Source organism: Dendronephthya gigantea, unplaced genomic scaffold (assembly GCF_004324835.1).
Source record: "Dendronephthya gigantea isolate DGI-Jeju-01 unplaced genomic scaffold, DenGig_1.0 000058F, whole genome shotgun sequence".
NCBI lineage: Eukaryota > Metazoa > Cnidaria > Anthozoa > Malacalcyonacea > Nephtheidae > Dendronephthya > Dendronephthya gigantea.
Window position 1 is genome coordinate 1,366,540 of NW_021163068.1, and position 20,235 is coordinate 1,386,774.

The window sequence follows — 20,235 nt, forward strand, 5'->3', positions numbered from 1 at the left end:
AATATTTCACTTAGTTTTGGACAGATGAAATAATCAACTTGGTTGTGCGGTACTTACAAACCTCTATAGCACCAGAAAACAGGTTCTTCAATCAACACTACAAAGGCAGAAACTGAACAATTTATTGGCATGCACCTGAAGATGGGCATAATCAAGCTTCCATCCTACAAGATGTACTGGTCTCAGAAGATGCGATATCCACCTATAGCTGACCGAATGCCATTGAAAAGGTATGAAAAGCTTAGATCAAACCTTCATTTCGTAGACAACAGTGCTATTGAAGCCAACACTTCTAAGCTGGCTAAGATTCAACCTATAATCGACCTTTTTCGCAAGCAATGTGTGAAGGTTCAGCCAGAAGAGAGCCAGTCAGTAGACGAGCAGATTATTCCAGCAAAAACAAAGTTTAGTGGCATTCGCCAGTATAACCCAAAAAAGCCTGTAAAGTGGGGTTTTAAGAATTTGGTCAGAGCTGGTGCTTCCGGTTTTATGTACGACTTCTACATTTATCCAGGTAAAGATGCTGCTATGGATGAAGATTCAGATTACAAGCACTTGCAAAAGTCTGCTCAAGTTGTGGCACGCTTTTGTGAACATTTGCCTTGTAACAACAGTCATCAATTATTTTTTTATAATTGGTTTACTACCTTAGATTTGAAAAATACAGGCATATTGGCATGTGGTACAGTTCGATGCAATAGATTGCAAGGTTGCGCCTCAGAGTCGAACAAGGAAATGAAGAAAGTGGGACGTGGCGCCATAGATTACAAGTCGGACACGAAATTGGGGGTGATTCTTGTCAAATGGTTGGACAATAATGCTGTCCATATTGCATCCAATTATGTTGGTGTGGAACCATTGGGTTCTGTCGAAAGGTGGTGCACGGAAGATAAGCAGAGAAAGCAGATTCCATGCCCACGACTTGTTTTAGAATACAACAAGGGGATGGGCGGAGTTGATAAGGCTGATATGCTTATAGCATTTACCGGATCTGCATGAAGACCAAGAGATGGTACATCAAGATCTTTTGCCATCTTGTTGATATGGCAAAAGTAAATGCCTGGCTACTGTATCGCAGACATTGTGAACTTTTGGGAATCCCCAAAAAGCAAAGATTGCCTTTTATAGATTTTATTCTTGAAATAGCAGAGGGATTGATAAGTGCTAACAAGCAAGTTCTTGCGGCAACATTAAGTGAAAAACCAGGCAGACCCACCAAGCGAAGGAGCTCAGAAGTTTTCAACCCATCAGCAGTGTCAAAGGTTGGCCGAAAACCCAACACACCATCACCGTTCTATCATTGCAAATAATTCCTAATGATCCATATACTGTGCTTGTTTTATACTGTTCTGATTATAGCTTTATCTTATACTTGTATTATACTATAGTAAATAATTTTTTAACAAAGTTCAGAAGTTTATAGAAAGTTATATTTAGGTTGTAGTGTAATAAACCAACAAAAACCACAAGGTTTTCAATGAAATTGATTCTTTATATTTTTACCTTTTCGACCCTTTTGTAGCAATGTAGCATGTCTGCAACAAATTATTCGAGCCCCCAAAATTTGTTAATTTTATTTTTGCTTTTTCATTTGTAATCGAGGTTAATTTTCAAGTTACTTTTGAAAAAAATTTTTTTTTCCCCTCAAATTGAATATTTGCCGCTTAAAGGGTTAATTGACCGGGAAAAGCAAGAAAAACTTTTGTTCATTTCTCGTTCAATTTTCAACTAAATTCAACCAAATTTTAATCACTTCTTCCTTTGCCGATGGGAAATGCATTTCTAAAATTTTGTACGAATATGTTCGGTATTTTTTTGAGTTATCGTGCTCACAGCCAAACACACACACATACAAACCCAGATGATTACATAACCTCCTGGCGGAGGTAATAATATATAGGGGATTAAGCTACCTCAATCATGTGATTTATCTATCGGCTACCTGGCGCCCACCCACATAGCTAACCACAACCTCATTTGTTTCAGCTAAAAACGGATGGCCGGTAAAAACAAATTGCCCACGAGCAACCGACAAACATATACACAATTATTGTTGGCTATTATTGCCGCCGACTTTCTAAAAGATGACAATTCAACACTTCTCGATGACAGGACCACATCTTCTGGTCTCGTTAAGCACTTGGCAAGAAAAGTGAGTGCATTTCTAGTATCACCGGAGATTTAGGATTTGCTCAACAAGTTGTTGAAAAATGATGACGAGAACGCAAGTGGTGATGCTATGCTTCTACGTAAGCTGTTTTCAAGAGAATCTAGTAGCTAGAACTATTAAAGTGCCCATGCCATAAAATGGGAATTTAAATTTTTAGAATCTTTGTTTGAAATGAGTTAGTAAGTTCTAAATCAAAATTGAAATTGGATTTTTATTTTTCGAGTTATTGCCATCTAAACATTGATTTTAGTGGAGTGCATGAAAACTCTGAAAACCACGCAAATGAGACTGGTGCGAAACAAGGTGTTTGACGTCACAATAGCAACCCGTTCGACGCGAAAATTTTGTAACTCTATTCTATTGAGTGAAAAAATAGAAGCTAAAAAGTGGTTGTTCTTACTTGACAGACAATTCTGCATAAAGTCACTCATTATCATAATATGTTATGAAATGTCTTTAATAATTGTACGTTCCTTGCAGCAGTATATATATATATATATATATATATATATATATATATATATATATATATATATATATATATATATAATATAGAAAATACCCCATGAGTCATTACCAATTGAGTCACTGTGTTTTAAACACGAAGGCAGTGTTTAAGTTAACAGATAGTGTCAGTAAGTATATTTACATACACACAATTTGATATTTTCTTTTTCGCTGACGTGTTAGAAACTTTCATATGTGGTTATTCCCCTTTAAATTATGAATTAAAAATCATTTTTTTTACTATTAATAGGACTATTACGTATGATACTTTAACAAAACATGTGATTTTAGCCTACAAAATGCTCATTTTTCAGGTTGCAAGTGGCCCTTGTTTAAAATTATAATGCCACGGACCACATTCAATAAGATGATGAATATGCTAGTTCCACCAAGGAGACGGACTTTCACAAAAATTCAAAATGAAAAGGTTTCGCCAGTTGTAAAGAAGTTGGTTAATGATAGTATGGTCAACAATGCTGATAAAACCAGAGATGAGAGTAATAATGATGGAGAATGTGAAGTCTCAATTGATGGGACATGGCAGAAGAGAGGATATTCATCACACAAAGGGGTTGCAACAATGATCTCCTTGGATACGCAGAAATGCCTGGATGTTGAAGTATTATCGGGCAAGTGTAAGCAGTGTCAAAAGTGGGGGAAAAAGATTCAAGATCCTAAGTACAATGCGTGGAAGCCCTCCTAAAAGTGCAGGATGAACGACGGAGGATGTTCTGGAAGCATAGAGACAGCTGGGGCTGTTAGAATTTTTGAACAGTCATTTGCTACACGAGGGCTAAAGTATACTAAAATGCTTGGAAATGGTGGCTCCTCAACATACAACACCATGTTTAGTTGATAAAGCCCATATATAAAAAGACCTTCGTAAAAGACCTTAGATTTTTCTTTTTCATTTGACCCATCAGAATTGAAAAGGGATCAAGTAAAGAAATTGTTTCATTAAAAATTCTACCTGGTAAAATAGAATACCAATGACCTTGCATGTGATCTTATAAGTATCCTATAAGATCCTGTAAGAGTGCTTAGGATCTGTATCATGAACTCACAGTTCCTTGCAAGACCCATGATCTTGAAGATCATGTATTAGATTTTACATGATCTTGTTAAGACCCATCAAAAAAAGATCCTAAATAAGAGCTTATATTGAATCTTATAAAATCTTGAATAGGATCATAATTAAGAGTATCCACAAGGGAAAACTAAATGACTAAATTTACATAACAGAAAAATTTTTTTACCTTGGTCATTCGGAAGGTTACCTGGAGAGATAAATTCTGAATCTACTGCATTAAAATCTGTGGATTTTGTAGTATCTTCATCTGTGTGGGCTGTCTAGTAGCAAAGTAAAAAGTCTTATGAGCTGTAGAGTATTTACAATCATGTTGCAAGCCTTATACAAAAGAAGACAGTTCAGTTCTACAGGTAAGTGGTCTTAACTAACACAGATTATTGGTGCACCATGCAGACAAGTTGTATGAAAATATAAATACACATTTCTATCTTGCTTATTGTAATCTGTAAAGCTTTTAACCCCTCCCCCTGCCCCCCTCTATAGTACACTTCAGGGACTTAGATGAACAATATGGAAGATTGCCATGTAAAGTAATTATTATGACATACAATCACAATTGATATCCTGTATACAGTAGGTATAGTTTTACCCATGTTTTCTAAAAGCTAACCCACACTCAAGCTCATTGAGTGATGTCAACCCCCTCATAACAGTGTTTACTTATATTTTTAGGGGTTGATTCAAGATTTCTAGGTAGCTCATTCACCAGTACCTCAATAAATATGAGTGTAATTAAGTGAGCTCTTTAAATATACAGGCATTATTCTGATGGTGAATTTGAGGGAGATAATAATTTACACTTACAATTGCTTTTTTAGATTGAAGATAATTTTAATTTTAATATCCCACTCGAATTACTTATCTGCATCTATCAAAGAAAGAAAATCACACATAAATTACAATGATATAAAAAAATAAACAATGCAAACCAACCTAAAAATTAAAGCCATTATTAAATAAATTTGGGCCTATCACATTGTGGAAATAGTGAAAGGTTATACAACAGTTAGCATGGTATATTTTTGCACTCATTATTTAGTCATAAAGTAAACATTCCACATAACTCTAACCCGCATAAAATAAACAAGATTTATATAATATATACGATATATTACTTGTGAGAATATATAAAAATATATAATTATACATCAAGACCATAATAATACTAATAGAATGAATAGGCAATGTTTGCTGCCCATAATAAGCAGGGGCCGGTTGTATCAAGCCCGTTTAGCTTAAACGGTGGTTAAGTTCAAAATAGAAAGCAAGTCTGCAGTTTTTTGAACAAGCGAACTAAATGTTTTTGACTTTAATACAAAGATACTGTTTACCACTACATCTTCAGTGCATAATATTCAAGTTGACTCATTCACGAGAGTTGTTAAGAGTGTTATTCAATTTTGACTTATCCACCGTTTAGGCTAAACGGGCTTGAATTGCTTGATACAACCGGACCCTGCCTAGTAAAAAAAGCAGCGTTTAAACAGGGTCTAGAACAGTTGAGATTGTCTGCCGTTTAAAAGGAACCCAGAAACTTATTAAAGGAGAAAACTAGTATACCGGGTAATTCGCGACCACGTGCAAACATTCAGGAAGGATTCTGGGCGAAATCCTTAAAGTTTATAGTTTATAGAATCTATTTACTGAACTCTTAGTTACAAATTTAAAAGATATACCTTACATCACAGCAAGCTGAGCATGTATTCATCGAGAGATCCGCAATTTTCCCAGTTCAATCGACGGTTTGAAACAACACGATTGAATGACCCACACAGATTTATAATAGCTATATAGTGAAGACAAGACGAATCACATGGTTTTTTGCCCAATGTGCGCATGCGTAACTTGCTTGGCAAGCACAAATTAGCTATATACAGATATACAGATATGAAACAGTGATTATCACAGTGGTTATATAGCTCAGTGGCAATAACACAGAAGTTTCATATCTGTATATAGCTAATCTGTACTGTACTTCAATTCCATCATGGCCGAGGCGGTATTTACATCAGATGAAGCGTATTCTCGAATTGAAAATGAGTCTTCTAGCGATGAAAGCACTGGGGGTATGTCTGAAAATGAAGAAATAAACTTAGACTTTGAGCTCATGCTGTCTGATGGAGATTCAGAGTAAGTATTTTTCTGTATTTTATGTATACAAGATCGCACATGACATGTGCGTCCCGCATTATTGTAAGTTGTCTTGTCACCTTATTTGCATCCAAAGTTTGTTTCCAAACCAGTGCAAATCCCTTATTTTTTTTTGAAAGAGTTAACAAAGTTCTTTTCAAATCTTTCGCGTTTTACAATTTCTGCTTCAAACTGTTAAAACTAGAACGTGATTGATGATTCATTATCCTTATGTTTATTAGTTGTGAACCTCAACTAGAAGAAACTTCTGCTGCAGACCAGACTTTATTTGATGATGAAAGTCTTGAAACCAGCAGTAATGTGAACAGGGACCGTTCTCCCATTGGAAATGTTGATGAGCAAACTGACTCTGGTGGTAGACAGTGTGGCAGAAATGGTGGTAGTAGTGGACATGGTAGCAGAGGACATGGTGGTAGGGGACGTGGTGGTAGGGGACGTGGTGGTAAGGGATGCGGTGGTAGGGGAGGCAGTGGTAGGGGATGCGATGGTAGAGGACGTGGCGGCAGGGAACATGGTGGTATAGGGGGTGGTGGTAGAGAGCAGTATAGCAGTTATGATGACCAAGATGCTGGTAATCTTATTCCTCCTTTTGAGCCTAATCGTCAACCTGGGCTCCACTTGGATAGGGCTGTTTTGCGTGGTGCTTTCACGACTGAGATGGAATTTTTCAAATTGTTTTTTACCCACCAAATAGTTAGTTCCATAGTAACACACACAAACTCCTATGCTTTCATCAAAGTAGCATCAGGAGGCTACTCTAACTACACTGATTCCCAAGGTGCCTGGAAGTTGACCAATAATGATGAAATTTATAATCTTATCTCTCTTCTGATATATTTCAGCTTGGTCACTATTAGGTCTTCAGTGCAAAAATATTGGAGCACTAAGACACTCTACCATGGTCTTTGGGCAAGAAGTATAATGCCATTGAAGCGATTCAAAGCCTTGATGGCATTCCTTCATGTTGTTGACCCCTGTAATGAGAATCCTTCTTCCAAGTTACGGAAAGTTGAAGAATTCATCTGTTCATTCAAAGAGCGGTGTCACCTCTTGTATCAGCCATCCCAAAATATTGCGGTAGACGAGCGAATGGTTAAGTCTAAACATCGCTCTGGTCTACGGATGTGCATGAAAGACAAGCCAATAAAATGGGGAGTAAAACTGTGGGTGTTGGCAGATAGCTTGAATGGGTACACCATTGACTTCGATATTTATGTTGGGAAAACTGCCAAGCCCATTTCTGAGCATGGATTAGGCTATGATGTTGTCATGAAACTTGTAGAACCCTATTTCAACCAGGGTTATCATGTATACTTTGACAACTTCTACACCTCTCATCAGTTAGTCAAAGATCTCTTTTTACAGGGAACCCCTTCTTCTGGAACTGTTAGGCCCAACAGAAAAGGTTTTCCCAAAGCCTTTGCTGATGCAAAAAAATGGGGGCGTTCTGTTGAGAGAGGAAGCATGCGTTGGCAGAGAGATGGTGTGGTGGTGGTAATCCAGTGGAGTGATAATAATCCTGTTTCGTTGTTATCAAGTATTGATACTGCCAATGATTATAGGATGGTAGAGAGAAGGCTCAAGAGGGAAAATGGGTTTGAGAAAGTAAATGTGCGCCAACCCCTAGCCTTTCATCGGTACAACAATTACATGAATGGGGTTGACCGATCTGATCAAATTATTGCTGCTCACAAGATTTCACGTAAATGTAAACGTTGGTGGAAGACATTATTCTACCACATGATAGAAATTGCTCTTGTAAATTCCTTTCTTCTCTTCCAGATTCATAGAAAAAATAATCCGAATGATTCAAACTTGAATAGGCCGGGCAAATACTCTCTTGTTGAGTTCAGGGAAGCTTTGGTTCGTCAGATGGTTGGGTTGGATGAGAAAGGTCTACCACCAGTAAATGTCAATGTCAAGCCAGTTCATACCTATGAGACTGAACATATGCCAATGACATCTGAGAGTGAAAGGAAGAATTGTGTTGTATGTTATGCAACTGGGAAGGGACAGCTGAGAGTTTGGACGTACTGTGCAGCTCCGCAGTGTCAAAAGTTCTTACATGTTGGCAAAGGCTTTACCTGCTTCCAAGAATGGCACTCAAAAAACTACGCTGGACGCAGATGAGAGTATTGATAAAGAGCTGCAAAGAGTAGTCTGTTTTCATTTAGTGTGAAGTTTGTTACTAAATAGTACTTTGCATTTGGTTTACATGTTTCTTCGCATTTGACATTCTTCTGTATTTGTGAGATAATACCATTCAATGTGAAGCACACATTTTTTATATTTTACATTTTTATATAATAGTTATACTCTACTTTCCCCTATATTTACCTATACCTGTATAAATATATTCAAATGAAAGTTGAAAACTATGAATGATGTGGTGAATATTTTTTGTTGTGTTTATGTATACAAAATGGCCGAATTCAAAAAATAAAAAAATATACTTTTACTATGTCAATTTTCATATAATTTTGTATGCACACTTGCTGAATCATAAACTAACATTTCATTTACAATATAGCCTAAAATGCATCCCGTTTTGGCCAAATATCAAGTTTTACGAAAGTGTAACAAAATTGAATTGCGCAATCTTTGTATGTTTATGCTCAATCCGGGGGGGAATGCAGATAGTATGAACCGCAAAAACAAATACATCAGATGAAAGATCATACTTTGAGCTTTAAATGACACCTGCGTATTCATATGGTAAATACTTGCTAAGATAGCCTTGCGTAAACAAAACTTCCGGAAAACAGTAAGAGATCCTCGAGTGCGATAAAGCCGTATTTATTCAAATTCAGAGACGTATATGAAAATTGGTACTTTATTCTGCGTATCAGATTTTGAGGAATTTGGGCATTGGATATCGTTTGAACCACAGCTGAAAGGTGCAGAAAAATAAAAGTACGTAATATGTGCTTACTTTTACAAAAATACGATACAATTCCGGGAAGAGAATCCAGGAAGTGATTTGTTGCAGTGTACTTATAGTGGGCGATTATTAGGACTCTCTTTTATCAGCTTTAAAATACTGATATTTTACTAAACCGGAATAAGATCTGAAATTTTTCTATGAAATTTCACGCCTACACATTTCAGATGTTAAAAATTGATCATTTCAAACCTATTATGAATATTTCATCCAAGATTCCGCAGTTGATAAGTCACTGCATGCATGTTCGACTGGCAAAAGAAAACCGTGGTTTCTGTTTTAGAGTTGGTAAATTCGAGTGAGTTTTTGAAATACAGGTGTAAACCTCGACCACATTGGCCATTGCTTTTCCCGACATTTCTTAAACCCAAGAATTCCCTATTATGTGTAATTATAAAGCATAATTACTTGGGGTCCCACAAGAGGATCCTGAAAACACGGGAAATGGGAAATAAATGCATAAAACTTAAAAAGCATGATGCCATGGTGTTCGGGTTGTCAACTCGTTCTGTCTACAAGGTCCTGCACGAAAGCTATTTACCTAAACCTAGTTCCTAGTTGAAATATTTCACTTCCTGATCCCAATGTTTGTTATTTTGGTTGCTATTTACTGATGCTATTTAATTTGCTGATGTATAAACCTTGTGGAGTAAAATTTACCTAGCTGCTACAGTGCTACTCGACGCTTTGGGTTGCAGACAGTAGACATTAATGTTGATTATAGATACTTCTTAATGGGTATGGGAAGGGGTATTGACAATGAATAGTGTGGGAGATCTACATATTGATTTTAGCTGATGATATTTTACGGCGCGTACCATATCGGAACTGGAGTGTTTTTAAGACATCTTTACAATAAATAAACGTACAAAGTTTGACAACATTTGGGTAATCGGCATGATAATGGAGTACACAATGAATTTCTAGCGCAGACGAAGGTAACAGACCATAGTGTGAGGTTTCGCCCAATAGCTTTCAGTTGTGATGAAACGTATCATGTCTCGTTTATATTCAAAATATGCGTCATTATCCGACCGCATTGCATGCCCGTAAAAGTGAAATAATGTATATAAAAGATATACTACAATGCATAGCGCATAGCAAAATCGATATTTTCCCTCCTAATGTATAGATTAGGAGTGCTGCCTTGCTCTCTCGTTTCAGGTTCGCTCGCTGCTGCAACAATAAGACGCTTGCATAGCGTTTCTAAGCAAACTGAAATTCTCATTCCCCTTACTTTCGTACACGATAACTCAAAAAGTAATAAAGTAAACTTGGGAAAATTTTCATGGTTGACTTTAAAGACAATTGGGTCGGAGGTGAACCTAGAAATGGTGTATTCCGTTCAGTCTAAGTAAAAAAGCGACAGAGGGCTCTCGAAAAGCGACAGAGGGCTTCTGCAACCCCTACTTGAAGATATCAGCGACAAAATGGATCCATTTCAATGAGCAATAAAGGGCCGATCAACAACACAGGCATTGGTTCTCGTACTACACAATCTTTTGGAGGCACTTGATCAAGGTGAGTGTTCCGTACGTGCCTTCTTCGCTGACTTCAGTAAAGGCTTCGACTTGGTGAATCACAACGTCCGGCTAATCGACGAATTGATAATTGATAGAATTGATCCCTCTATTGTTAGATGGATACGTGCATTCCTTACTGGAAGGAAAAAATGTGTCCGTGTTCGGTGTTCATGATCCCATACTCCTCCTTCAAAGATGTAAATGGTGGTATACCACAAGGCACTAAATTGAGCACAATATTATTTGCGGTTTTGATAAATCGATTAGTTCGCGACTGGAACCTAAGGGTCAAGTTTGTCGACGACTTGGCGACCATCGAAATTATTCCGAGGTGCTCGCCCAGTCTAACACCGCTTTTAGTCAACGATGTCCAACTACATGCTGAAACAAGGGGCATGCAGCTGAACTCAAAAAAGTGCAAGGAAATGGTGATTGATTTTCTTCAGTATAGACTACAATATGAGGATGCTTTAATGATTGGCGAACAACAGATCGAGAGAGTAACGTCACATAAACTATTAGGAGTTTTCCTTAGTCGCCATCTGTCATGGAACACTGATATTAACTACATCGTCAAAAAAGCGAATAAAAGACTTTACATCTTGCGTATGTTACGAAAGACAAAAGTTGGCCATTCAGAACTTGTAGCAGTATACCGTAGTGTAATCAGACCGATTCTTGAATACGCTAGGGAATTTTTATATCCTGCGGAATGATCCCCAGACATCTTCCATTTTCACGGATAACCCCGTAGTCTCTTTTCGGCACAATAAAAATATCCGGGACACATTGATTCACAGCTCTCTACTGCAAAACTTTTCAGAGCCCAATGGCACATTCCCTAGTGGCATTGGCCAATGTAAAACATGCTTATTTACCGATTACCGCACTTTTATTATATTTTGACTCCCAATTCACAGTTTTTCATCAGGCACCATTTCACATGCCTCTCCTCTGACCTCATTTATTGCATCTCATGCTACTATATTTCGGCAAAACTTGAAAATCTCTAAGGGTAAGGTCTGGTGAAGACCATAAGTTGGTTAACAAACCTGGATAACACCAAGCCTGTTGCCAGACACTTTACCTTAGTTAAGGACCTGTATATGAATTTGTATGCATTTCATTTATGACAGGTAAACTCAACTGTTTTTGGGTAAGTTGACCATGGCGGTCAACATGTGACCATGGCGGTCAACATGTGACCATGGCGGTCAACATGGTAACGCTGCCCGAACCATAACACAGGGCAAAACATCCGAAACTGACCACACCCAAAAATTCACTATAGTGCAATCTGCCAAGCCAAAAAAGCTTTGAGTAATCTGAGCTACTTATATGGTTCAGAGATGGTGCTTTTAGGGGTGGTCATTAGTAAGTAGAAAATACCTAGCACTAATACTTTACAAGAAAATGACCATGGAAAATTCATACACAAGTGTCAAATTGCGGCAAACAACTTCAAATAAACAGCAGTGGGCCTGCACTGCCTTTTTTCCCAAATTCTTTTTATAGAAACATAATTCGTACATTTTCAAATATATTATCACTGTTTGGTGTGAAAAAGTTAATATTTTGTGACTAAAATATTAATTTAAAATTCACTTACTCCCTGCAAATGGACGCATTTCGCCGATTCCCAAGTTCACTCCTCGTTTATCAGCGAAAATCGTTTGAGTCCTTCTGAATATGAAAGTCGGTCGAGACATAATAATATCATATGCATTTTTAACAAGTTTCCATGAGTTTTCAAGTAGATTTCAACTGTTTACCATCGACAACGTAAAACCCCAACTTTGACCAAATACGGCGCCATTGTGTCATCCCGTGTCGGTTGTTAACAATTCCGCATTGTTATTCTTACATTCAAGGCCTTTTAATTTCAGCATTAACAAATATGACTTTTATAAAGGACTTGAAATTAAAAACATGAATAAAATATGAGAAAACAGCGTTTTACCATAGGTAGCCCAATGCGCAATGCGCTGCATTACGTACGTCACTTGGGTCACGTATATAGTATATAATAACATAAGGTTGGCAAGAATATTTTATTTTCAATATACATCGTTTAAATATGATCAAAATTTTAACATCTATTCTATAAAATACGCCAAAAAAATAACAGCCCCTAAGTGTAGGGTAGTTTTACTAAATTTGTACGTCGTTTTTTTGCAATGAAACGCAATTAAAAAATGAAAATATGCCAAAAGTTTGTTGAAATTTGCCGTGTCCCGATGCGGGATGCCTGTTGCCGTGCAAAAACATCAATTTGAAAACTCGTATACGCGATCCTATTGGTCATGCAGCTTTGACCGTTTTGTGATGACCAATAGGATCGCGTATACGAGTTTTCAAATTGATGTTTTTGCACGGCAACAGGCATCCCGCATCGGGACACGGCAAATTTCAACAAACTTTTGGCATATTTTCATTTTTTAATTGCGTTTCATTGCAAAAAAACGACGTACAAATTTAGTAAAACTACCCTACACTTAGGGGCTGTTATTTTTTTGGCGTATTTTATAGAATAGATGTTAAAATTTTGATCATATTTAAACGATGTATATTGAAAATAAAATATTCTTGCCAACCTTATGTTATTATATACTATATACGTGACCCAAGTGACGTACGTAATGCAGCGCATTGGGCTACCTATGGTTTTACCACCCTGTTAAATTTACACATGAGTCTTTCAAAAAAATCGGTCAGTTTTCGCGCGAGGAACGTGATAAAGGTATGCCAGGGGGGTTGATCTCTTTCCACACGATAAGAAAAAAGCTGCGTTCGACAACATTACAATTTACAAAGGCATAATAACTGTAATCAAAGACCAAGTTTTCAACCAATGTATTAATAAATTTATTTACAGAAATATACTGTTATACATTGGATAGCTCCAAAGCGTTCAAATTTGTGACTTCCGATGCGGCTTTCTATCATCTGTGAACATATTCACTCCCCTGTCAGAGCCCTGTCCCGTTCCTCGCGCGAAATCTGTATGCATTGTTTTGAACGACTCATATGCAAATTTAAAAGGGTGGTAAAATGCTGTATTTCTCATATTTTATTCATGTTTTTAAATTCTTTTATAAAGGTCATATTTGTTAACGCTGAAATTAAAAGGCCTTGAATGTAAGAATAACAATCCGGAATTGTTAACAACCGACACGGGATGACACAATGGCGCCGCATTTGGTCAAAGTTGGGGTTTACGTTGTCGACATCTGGTTAAACAGTTGAAATCTACTTGAAAACTCATGGAAACTTGTTAAAAATGTAAATGATATTATTATGTCTCGACTGACTTTCATATTCAGAAGGATTCAAATGATTTTCGCTGATAAACAGAGGAGTGAACTTGGAAATCGGCGAAATGCGTCCATTTGCAGGAAGTAAGTGAATTTCAAATTAATATATCAGTCGCAAAAAAAAACATCACAAAAACATCATTTTACACCAAACAGTGATAATATATTTAAAAATGTACGAATTATGTTTCTATAAAAAAGATTTGGGAAAAAAGGCGGTGCAGGCCCACTGCTGTTTATTTGAAGTTTTTATAGCCACAATTTGAATTTGACACTCGTGTATGAATTTTGCATGGTCAGTTTCTTTTTAATAAAGTATTAGTGCCAGGCATTTTCTACTTACCAATGACCACCCCTAAAAGCACCATCTTTGAACCATATAAGCAGCTCAGATTATTCAAAGCTTTTTTGGTTTGGCAGATAGCACTATAGTGAATGTGCCGTTTTTGGGTGTGGTCAGTTTCGGATGTTTCGCCCTGTGTTATGGTTCGGGCAGCATTACCATGTTGACTGGCATGGTCAACTTACCCTAAAACAGCTGAGTTTACCTGTTCTAAATGAAATGTATACAAACTCATATACAGGTCCTTGACTGTGGTAATCATTGTTTCAGGGACATGAAAATTAGACCCCTCTGTCCCATTTCCAGTACTTACAATAGCCATAAACGACAAGAACTGCGACTCATCCACAGTCTTGGCACTCTCCATCTCTCTGGCATAAATGAAAAACTCTCTTTCATTTAAGCTACTTGACCCAGAGTGATATGACTCCCATTTCATTGTTTACATCAAAGCTGGTTATAATGCGTTTTCATTGCTGATCAGGCTTCCCTCATTGCAGGCTATTCTTAGCCCACAATCAGGCATGTCTTTGGCAATGTAATGTACTCCGATTTGTTTTGATTTTTTGTTTTCTATAGGCCCATTTTTATCATGTGTTTTGCCCCCATACAAAACATGTATTCTGCCCTATTTATTTTCCTACTAACTCTCCAGTTGTTATACCACATCTGACGCTAAACTGTTTATTTCAGATAGATCGTCGAAGTTTTATATTTACATAGCTAACAAAACGTTTAATGCTCGAAAAGTTTTATTCATTTTATGTTCAGCTTCAAGGCAAAAATATTTACAACTAAATGTAACCAATTCCGTCGCTCCGAGTTTAAACTTGGTTGTTAGTCTAACTGCAGTCGGGCGAACAGAGAGGGGCAAGCATCGTCCCATTTACAAACACCCAGTGCATGGTCCTGAGAAAAGAAAATTCCTCATTAATACCAGCTAGGGGGTATCCTATAAATAAGCTTAATTTGAATAAAGGGCCTTATGTTGTATCTTATCAATCACAAGTGCATGGCAGGCAAAGCCAAACAAGTCATAATCTCTTTTTCAGGTATAGCTAAATTGAGACATGCTTTGTCCTCATACAATCCTTATCTTTTGTTATAAAACTGGTATTTTTTGCACCCACACGAGCGAGGTATTATGGAAAATAAACGTTAATTATCAGAATGATATTGGCTTTCTAAAATCCGTTATTTTCCTCGCTGTTAACAATGCGGTAAGAGGACTATCAAATTACGTAAATTCCATGCCTGCTTTCCATGTACTAGCCACTATAGGCGGTTTTTTGTGTGCAAAATATTTCAAAAATTTTGAAAAATTTGTAAAAGGAAAAAAAATTTGTGAAATGGTATACTAAATAAACACTGCGTTTGAGCCTGCGTCAACCAAATAATGTAACTCTAACTAAAGTATATTTTATCGTTTTAGTTCCGTGTTCACGAGATGACAAGCTTTGCCTTCATAACTGGCGTGATTATTTTTTTACTTCAATTTGTACCACATCGGTGTCAAGGTAAATCACTAGCAAGTTTAAACTACGATACTTCGACCTATGTATGGTATTGAAATACAGTTATTCATTTCCATAAATACCCATTTGAAGGAAGAAAACTTCGAGGGGAAAAGCTAGCCATTTCATCGCCCAATTTTCACAATCACGAATCGAGGTTTTTGGAAAATGTTCTGAATAAACGCATGCATAGTCGCAAACACTGAAAATCTCTTAAAACAGCTACACGTTGAAGAATGCGAATAAAAATCGCCTACTGCAAGATTTTCACGTCATATTTTTGTTAGGAACTTCCCATTTTTTTCCTAAAATATCGACAGCAAAGTGTGTATTTGCATGAAAACAATTGAGATGCATTATCAATTTAGGTTTCCCACCTGGGTCGCTAAGGTTACAAGGGCCATTAAGTGGCAATGGTACTGGCCGTGTCGAAGTATTGCACAAAGGGTACTGGGGGACAATCTGTGATGATGGATGGGATATGAAAGATGCTAAAGTCGCATGTCGTCAGCTTGGTTATCAAGATGTTGCAAGAACTCTTCAGAAGAACGATTTTCCTTCTGGTTCAGGACGTATTTGGCTAGTCGCTCTCGATTGTACTGGAGAGGAAGAAAATATTACAAGCTGTTATCATAATGGTTGGGGGATTCATTCCTGCTCTCATTCTCAAGATGTCGGAATAGAATGTTCTACAACAGGTATGAAGGTGTCAATAAACTTGGTAAACCTCCAAATCTGCAAATTCAAGACTGTGGTTAGAAAATATGGAGCGGAAAAAAACTTTGTGAACCAAAGTTGCAGGCACCAGAAGTTTCGAAAAAAACACGCAGTTCCTTCCTGTTCTGAAAATTATGATAGTTGAAAAACTGCTTAGCAAGACCAAAATTTCTTTAGTTGCCAAAAATTCTATCCAAATACCTTCTTTCAACACGTTCTCTCTCGTAAAAAGAAGATTATTTCTGGGCTAGAAGCAAGGATATTTGTTAACGAGCATCGAGAAATAGTCTTTAATAATTCGCCTCCTTTCAATTTAGCTCAGTAAAACGTTTCTCAGTCCAGGCCTTTATTTACGAATATATTTGAAAATATCATTACTTGATTGCAACACTTGACATTTACACCACTATTATGTAAATTCTCACTTATTTTTGTCCCATTAGAATCATACATGTTTTTTAGATCTTTCCACTACTCCAGTGAAACTGCGGTTACAAGGACCATTAAGTGCAAATGGTACTGGTCGTGTTGAAGTATTATATCATGGATATTGGGGAACAATCTGTGATTATGGATGGGATACGCAGGATGCTAGAGTTGTATGTCGTCAACTTGGTTATAATCTAGATCATGTACACAGTAAAACTCTTCATAGAAACCTGGTCCCTTCTGGTTCTGGACAGATATTGTTAGCCCACGTAGCTTGTAATGGAAAGGAAAATAACATTAAAAGATGTTCTCATAATGGTTGGGGGGCTATTAATTATTGTTCTCATTCTAACGACGCCGGAGTTGAATGTTCTAACACGAGAGGTAAGAGGCGTTATGAAATCAACATTTTTGAAATCAACATTTATACTGGTGTTGATTATATATCTTTTTGAACGTTCTATACCCGTTTTATCGACTAGGCTAAAAAAAATTCTTTACCGGCAAGCAGGTTCTTAGTTGAGATAGAGAGGGGTTGGGGATGTACCGATCTTGCAACGCTGTGTATCAAATGTTAAATCTTGAGCATTTAATGCCTGTTCCGGCGCGAGGGGCTGTTCGAGGGTAATGATTCCGCTGGCTGATTTTTTGCGCATGTGTACACGGCAAAAAACGCTCAAGTTGTTCCCGGTTGATGAGAACAGGCCTCGACAATGTTGTGCTGCACCCCATGAACAATGTTGTCAACAATGTTGTCCCACCTTGTTACGCTTAACAATATTGCAACATGTTGTTGACAACATTGTTCATGGGGTGCAGCACAACATTGTTGAGGCCTGTTCTCATCAAGCGGGAACAACTTGAGCGTTTTTTGCCGTGTATGTTGACGGTACATAGCTGAATCGAATGATATTCAAAAGGCCTTTACCATTTTGCGCATGCGCAATTTTCGGACGAGTAGAAGACTGGTAATCAGTAACTAACTGATTTGCGGAGACAAAAAGTTCAGTTGTATTAACTGTATTATTTTTTGAAAAAGAACAATTACTGTATTCATATTTGAAAAACAACTACGACGTTTAATTTTTAAAAATGTGTTGTACTGTTTTGATGTCCTAATTTTCATTTTTAACCGTTGCCTAAGCTGTAAGTTTCCAACAACTATCTGCGAGTGCCTGCTTAATGACGCGGGGAAATGATTGATGTTTACTTCACCTTCTATGTAAATATACATTGAAATTGCTGCTAATACCATTCCAGATTTATTTTCCGTGTTAAGCACTAATTAAACACCCGTTTGTATTCTGTTAAAGCGGGATTGATACGATTGCAAGGACCAATAAGTGCAAATGGTACTGGTCGTGTTGAAGTTTTCTACAATGGACAATGGGGAACAATCTGTGATGATGGATGGGACATAAGAGATGCTCGGGTTATATGTCGTCAACTTGGTTATAAAGATGCTGCCAGAGCACTTTATGCTGGGCAGGTTCCTTCAGGTTCAGGACAAATATGGCTGGGTCACGTTGATTGCAATGGGAAGGAACAAAATATAACAAGTTGTCACCACACGGGTTGGGGAGTTAAATATTGCTCTCATAATGAAGACGCTGGAGTTGAATGTATTAGTAGTACAGGTACGACTTGGATTTCAATGAAATCAATATCGTAAAATGTTATCTTAAATGGATGTATCCAAAAAGTAGCTTAGTTCACAAATCACGTGTAGGCCAAGCCTTGCACTTACCAAGCCTTGCATTTTGTCACGGTTTCTCTAAGTTCATTCCATTCAAGATATTTAAGCAAAAACATCTGCTGTTTTCAATCTTATAAAACGCAAACGAGAAGAATGTTGCCTAAAGCTTTTCCAAACGATAAGCTTAATTGTGATGAAATGCCGAGTCTCCAGAAGCTACTCGCATAAATATTATTGTTATATAGGTGCTTTGTATTTTAAATGTGATTGGTTCATTCGGAGTCACATGACTTTAAATAAATGCAATGTTTCCCGCCAGGGAACAAGGATAACAAAGTAAAGTGAGTTTCTTTTTGGACCAGGAACTGGTCCCTAACCGCTGCTAATCTTGTTGTTGTTGTTGTTAGGGGGCGACGCTCTTTAAAAAAACCCTAAGGCCCTATCATTACTTGTTTGATCGGAATGAAACTTTGCACAATTATTCTAAGCAATATTCCGCATCGATTGACGGAGTTCGAATTTCTACTTTTGAGCTTTGAAGCAAGTTACAAGCAATTCTTGATATATTTGCAGCAAATAATATATACATATCATTAATATTCAGCCTATACATAAGTAAACGGAAACGATTAGAAATACAGGGTGTCTCAAAAAAAACGCAACCACTTAATATTCTAAAATTCATATTGTTCATAAGCTCAATAAATTTTATGCCCCTTGGATTTTAAAATGGCTTCTAATCGTACAGTTCAACTGCTAATGGTCAAATCAGCTAAACTAATAATAGTGCAGCTAACAACCGAACAACGAGTTTTTATTGTCGTGCATGATAACTTGAATGCTAACTGTCGACCTTGTAGTTGTAAAATAAATTGTGAATAAAATTTTACTCGTTAAATACTTTCAATTCAGCTCGTTGGTTTACGCTCCCGACTTTGTTTACCGACGATTGTGCCGCTAGAATATGATTACAAGCTTTCTCGCATTCCAGGGGCCAAACGTCTTTTGTGTTGTAGAACAAAGAGGATATTCATGAATATTAAGTGGTTGCGTTTTTTTTTATACACCCTGTACATTGTCCTCTCCGGATCCATTGTTATAAATACAATGCAGTTCAGAAATTAAACTCGGTTACGCAGTTCCTGGTCCCTATAGTACGATCGTACTTGTTAAATGAAATTGTTGTGTAGCATGTATGTTTTCGTTCCTATACAGGGTGTCCCAAAAAAAACGAAAACTGTTGAAATCACCCATAACAATGCAATTGTTAGAGTTTGAATGCCTAAGTACTCTGTTGGGACCCACAGGTGTATAAATGTTTGCAATACTCATTTTTATGCATGCATATGATGCAGTAAAATTTGCTTGTTCGCAAAAATGATATTTATTAACAATATTTACAATTTACAAATATGGATAAGCAGGATAACAGTATTTAAATGTGCATCTTAAGGACCATGACCATCGACATGTCCCTTTCTCTAGCAACACAAAGCATTTAGCATTTTATAAGTTGCATTAAATGCCCACGGGCTGAAATTCGTCAACACGGCATTCAAATTTTAACAATGAGTGATTTCAATAGTTTTCGTTTTTTTTGGGACACCCTGTATAACAAAACACTTAATGTACACTACCTCGGGAAATAATAAGTTTTGTTTTCCCTCGAGTCTCAATGTTTCAAAAAAAGACAGGCAAACATTCAGTCTCTTAGGAAAACAAAACTCACTATTTCCTTCGTGAGCATACATTAAGCATACATTAAGCATACATTACATGTATAATAACTTATTTTAATTAATTTACCATCATGTGAGAAAAACAACGCGTTAGTGTAAGG

At 37.1% G+C, this 20,235-nt stretch overlaps 2 protein-coding genes and 1 long non-coding RNA gene across 4 annotated transcripts in view; 2 read left to right on the forward strand and 1 right to left on the reverse strand.

The window, feature by feature from the left end:
- Positions 1-5,538, reverse strand: part of LOC114529966 — a 46,420-nt gene extending 40,882 nt beyond the window's left edge. Inside the window, exons 1-3 of one of the 2 annotated variants that reach the window (XR_003687714.1) lie at positions 5,449-5,538; positions 4,572-4,635; positions 3,934-4,027 (exon numbers count right to left, since the gene is read on the reverse strand). This is a non-coding gene — a long non-coding RNA (uncharacterized LOC114529966). Of the gene's footprint in view, positions 1-3,933; positions 4,028-4,571; positions 4,636-5,443 lie in introns of both variants that reach the window. The other variant, XR_003687713.1, reaches the window with a different exon arrangement.
- A 203-nt stretch (positions 5,539-5,741) lies between these two features.
- Positions 5,742-8,212, forward strand: LOC114529962 (piggyBac transposable element-derived protein 4-like). Its single transcript, XM_028551534.1, has 2 exons — positions 5,742-5,897; positions 6,140-8,212. Exons 1-2 carry the CDS (start codon positions 5,755-5,757, stop codon positions 8,046-8,048), a joined length of 2,052 nt encoding a protein of 683 aa, XP_028407335.1. The 5' UTR covers positions 5,742-5,754; the 3' UTR covers positions 8,049-8,212.
- A 600-nt stretch (positions 8,213-8,812) lies between these two features.
- On the forward strand, positions 8,813-18,255 carry LOC114529945 (deleted in malignant brain tumors 1 protein-like). The gene is made up of 6 exons (XM_028551512.1): positions 8,813-8,831; positions 15,472-15,556; positions 15,922-16,251; positions 16,733-17,078; positions 18,011-18,184; positions 18,243-18,255. Exons 2-6 carry the CDS (start codon positions 15,487-15,489, stop codon positions 18,253-18,255), a joined length of 933 nt encoding a protein of 310 aa, XP_028407313.1. The 5' UTR covers positions 8,813-8,831; positions 15,472-15,486.
- The last annotated feature ends 1,980 nt before the right edge of the window (positions 18,256-20,235 follow it).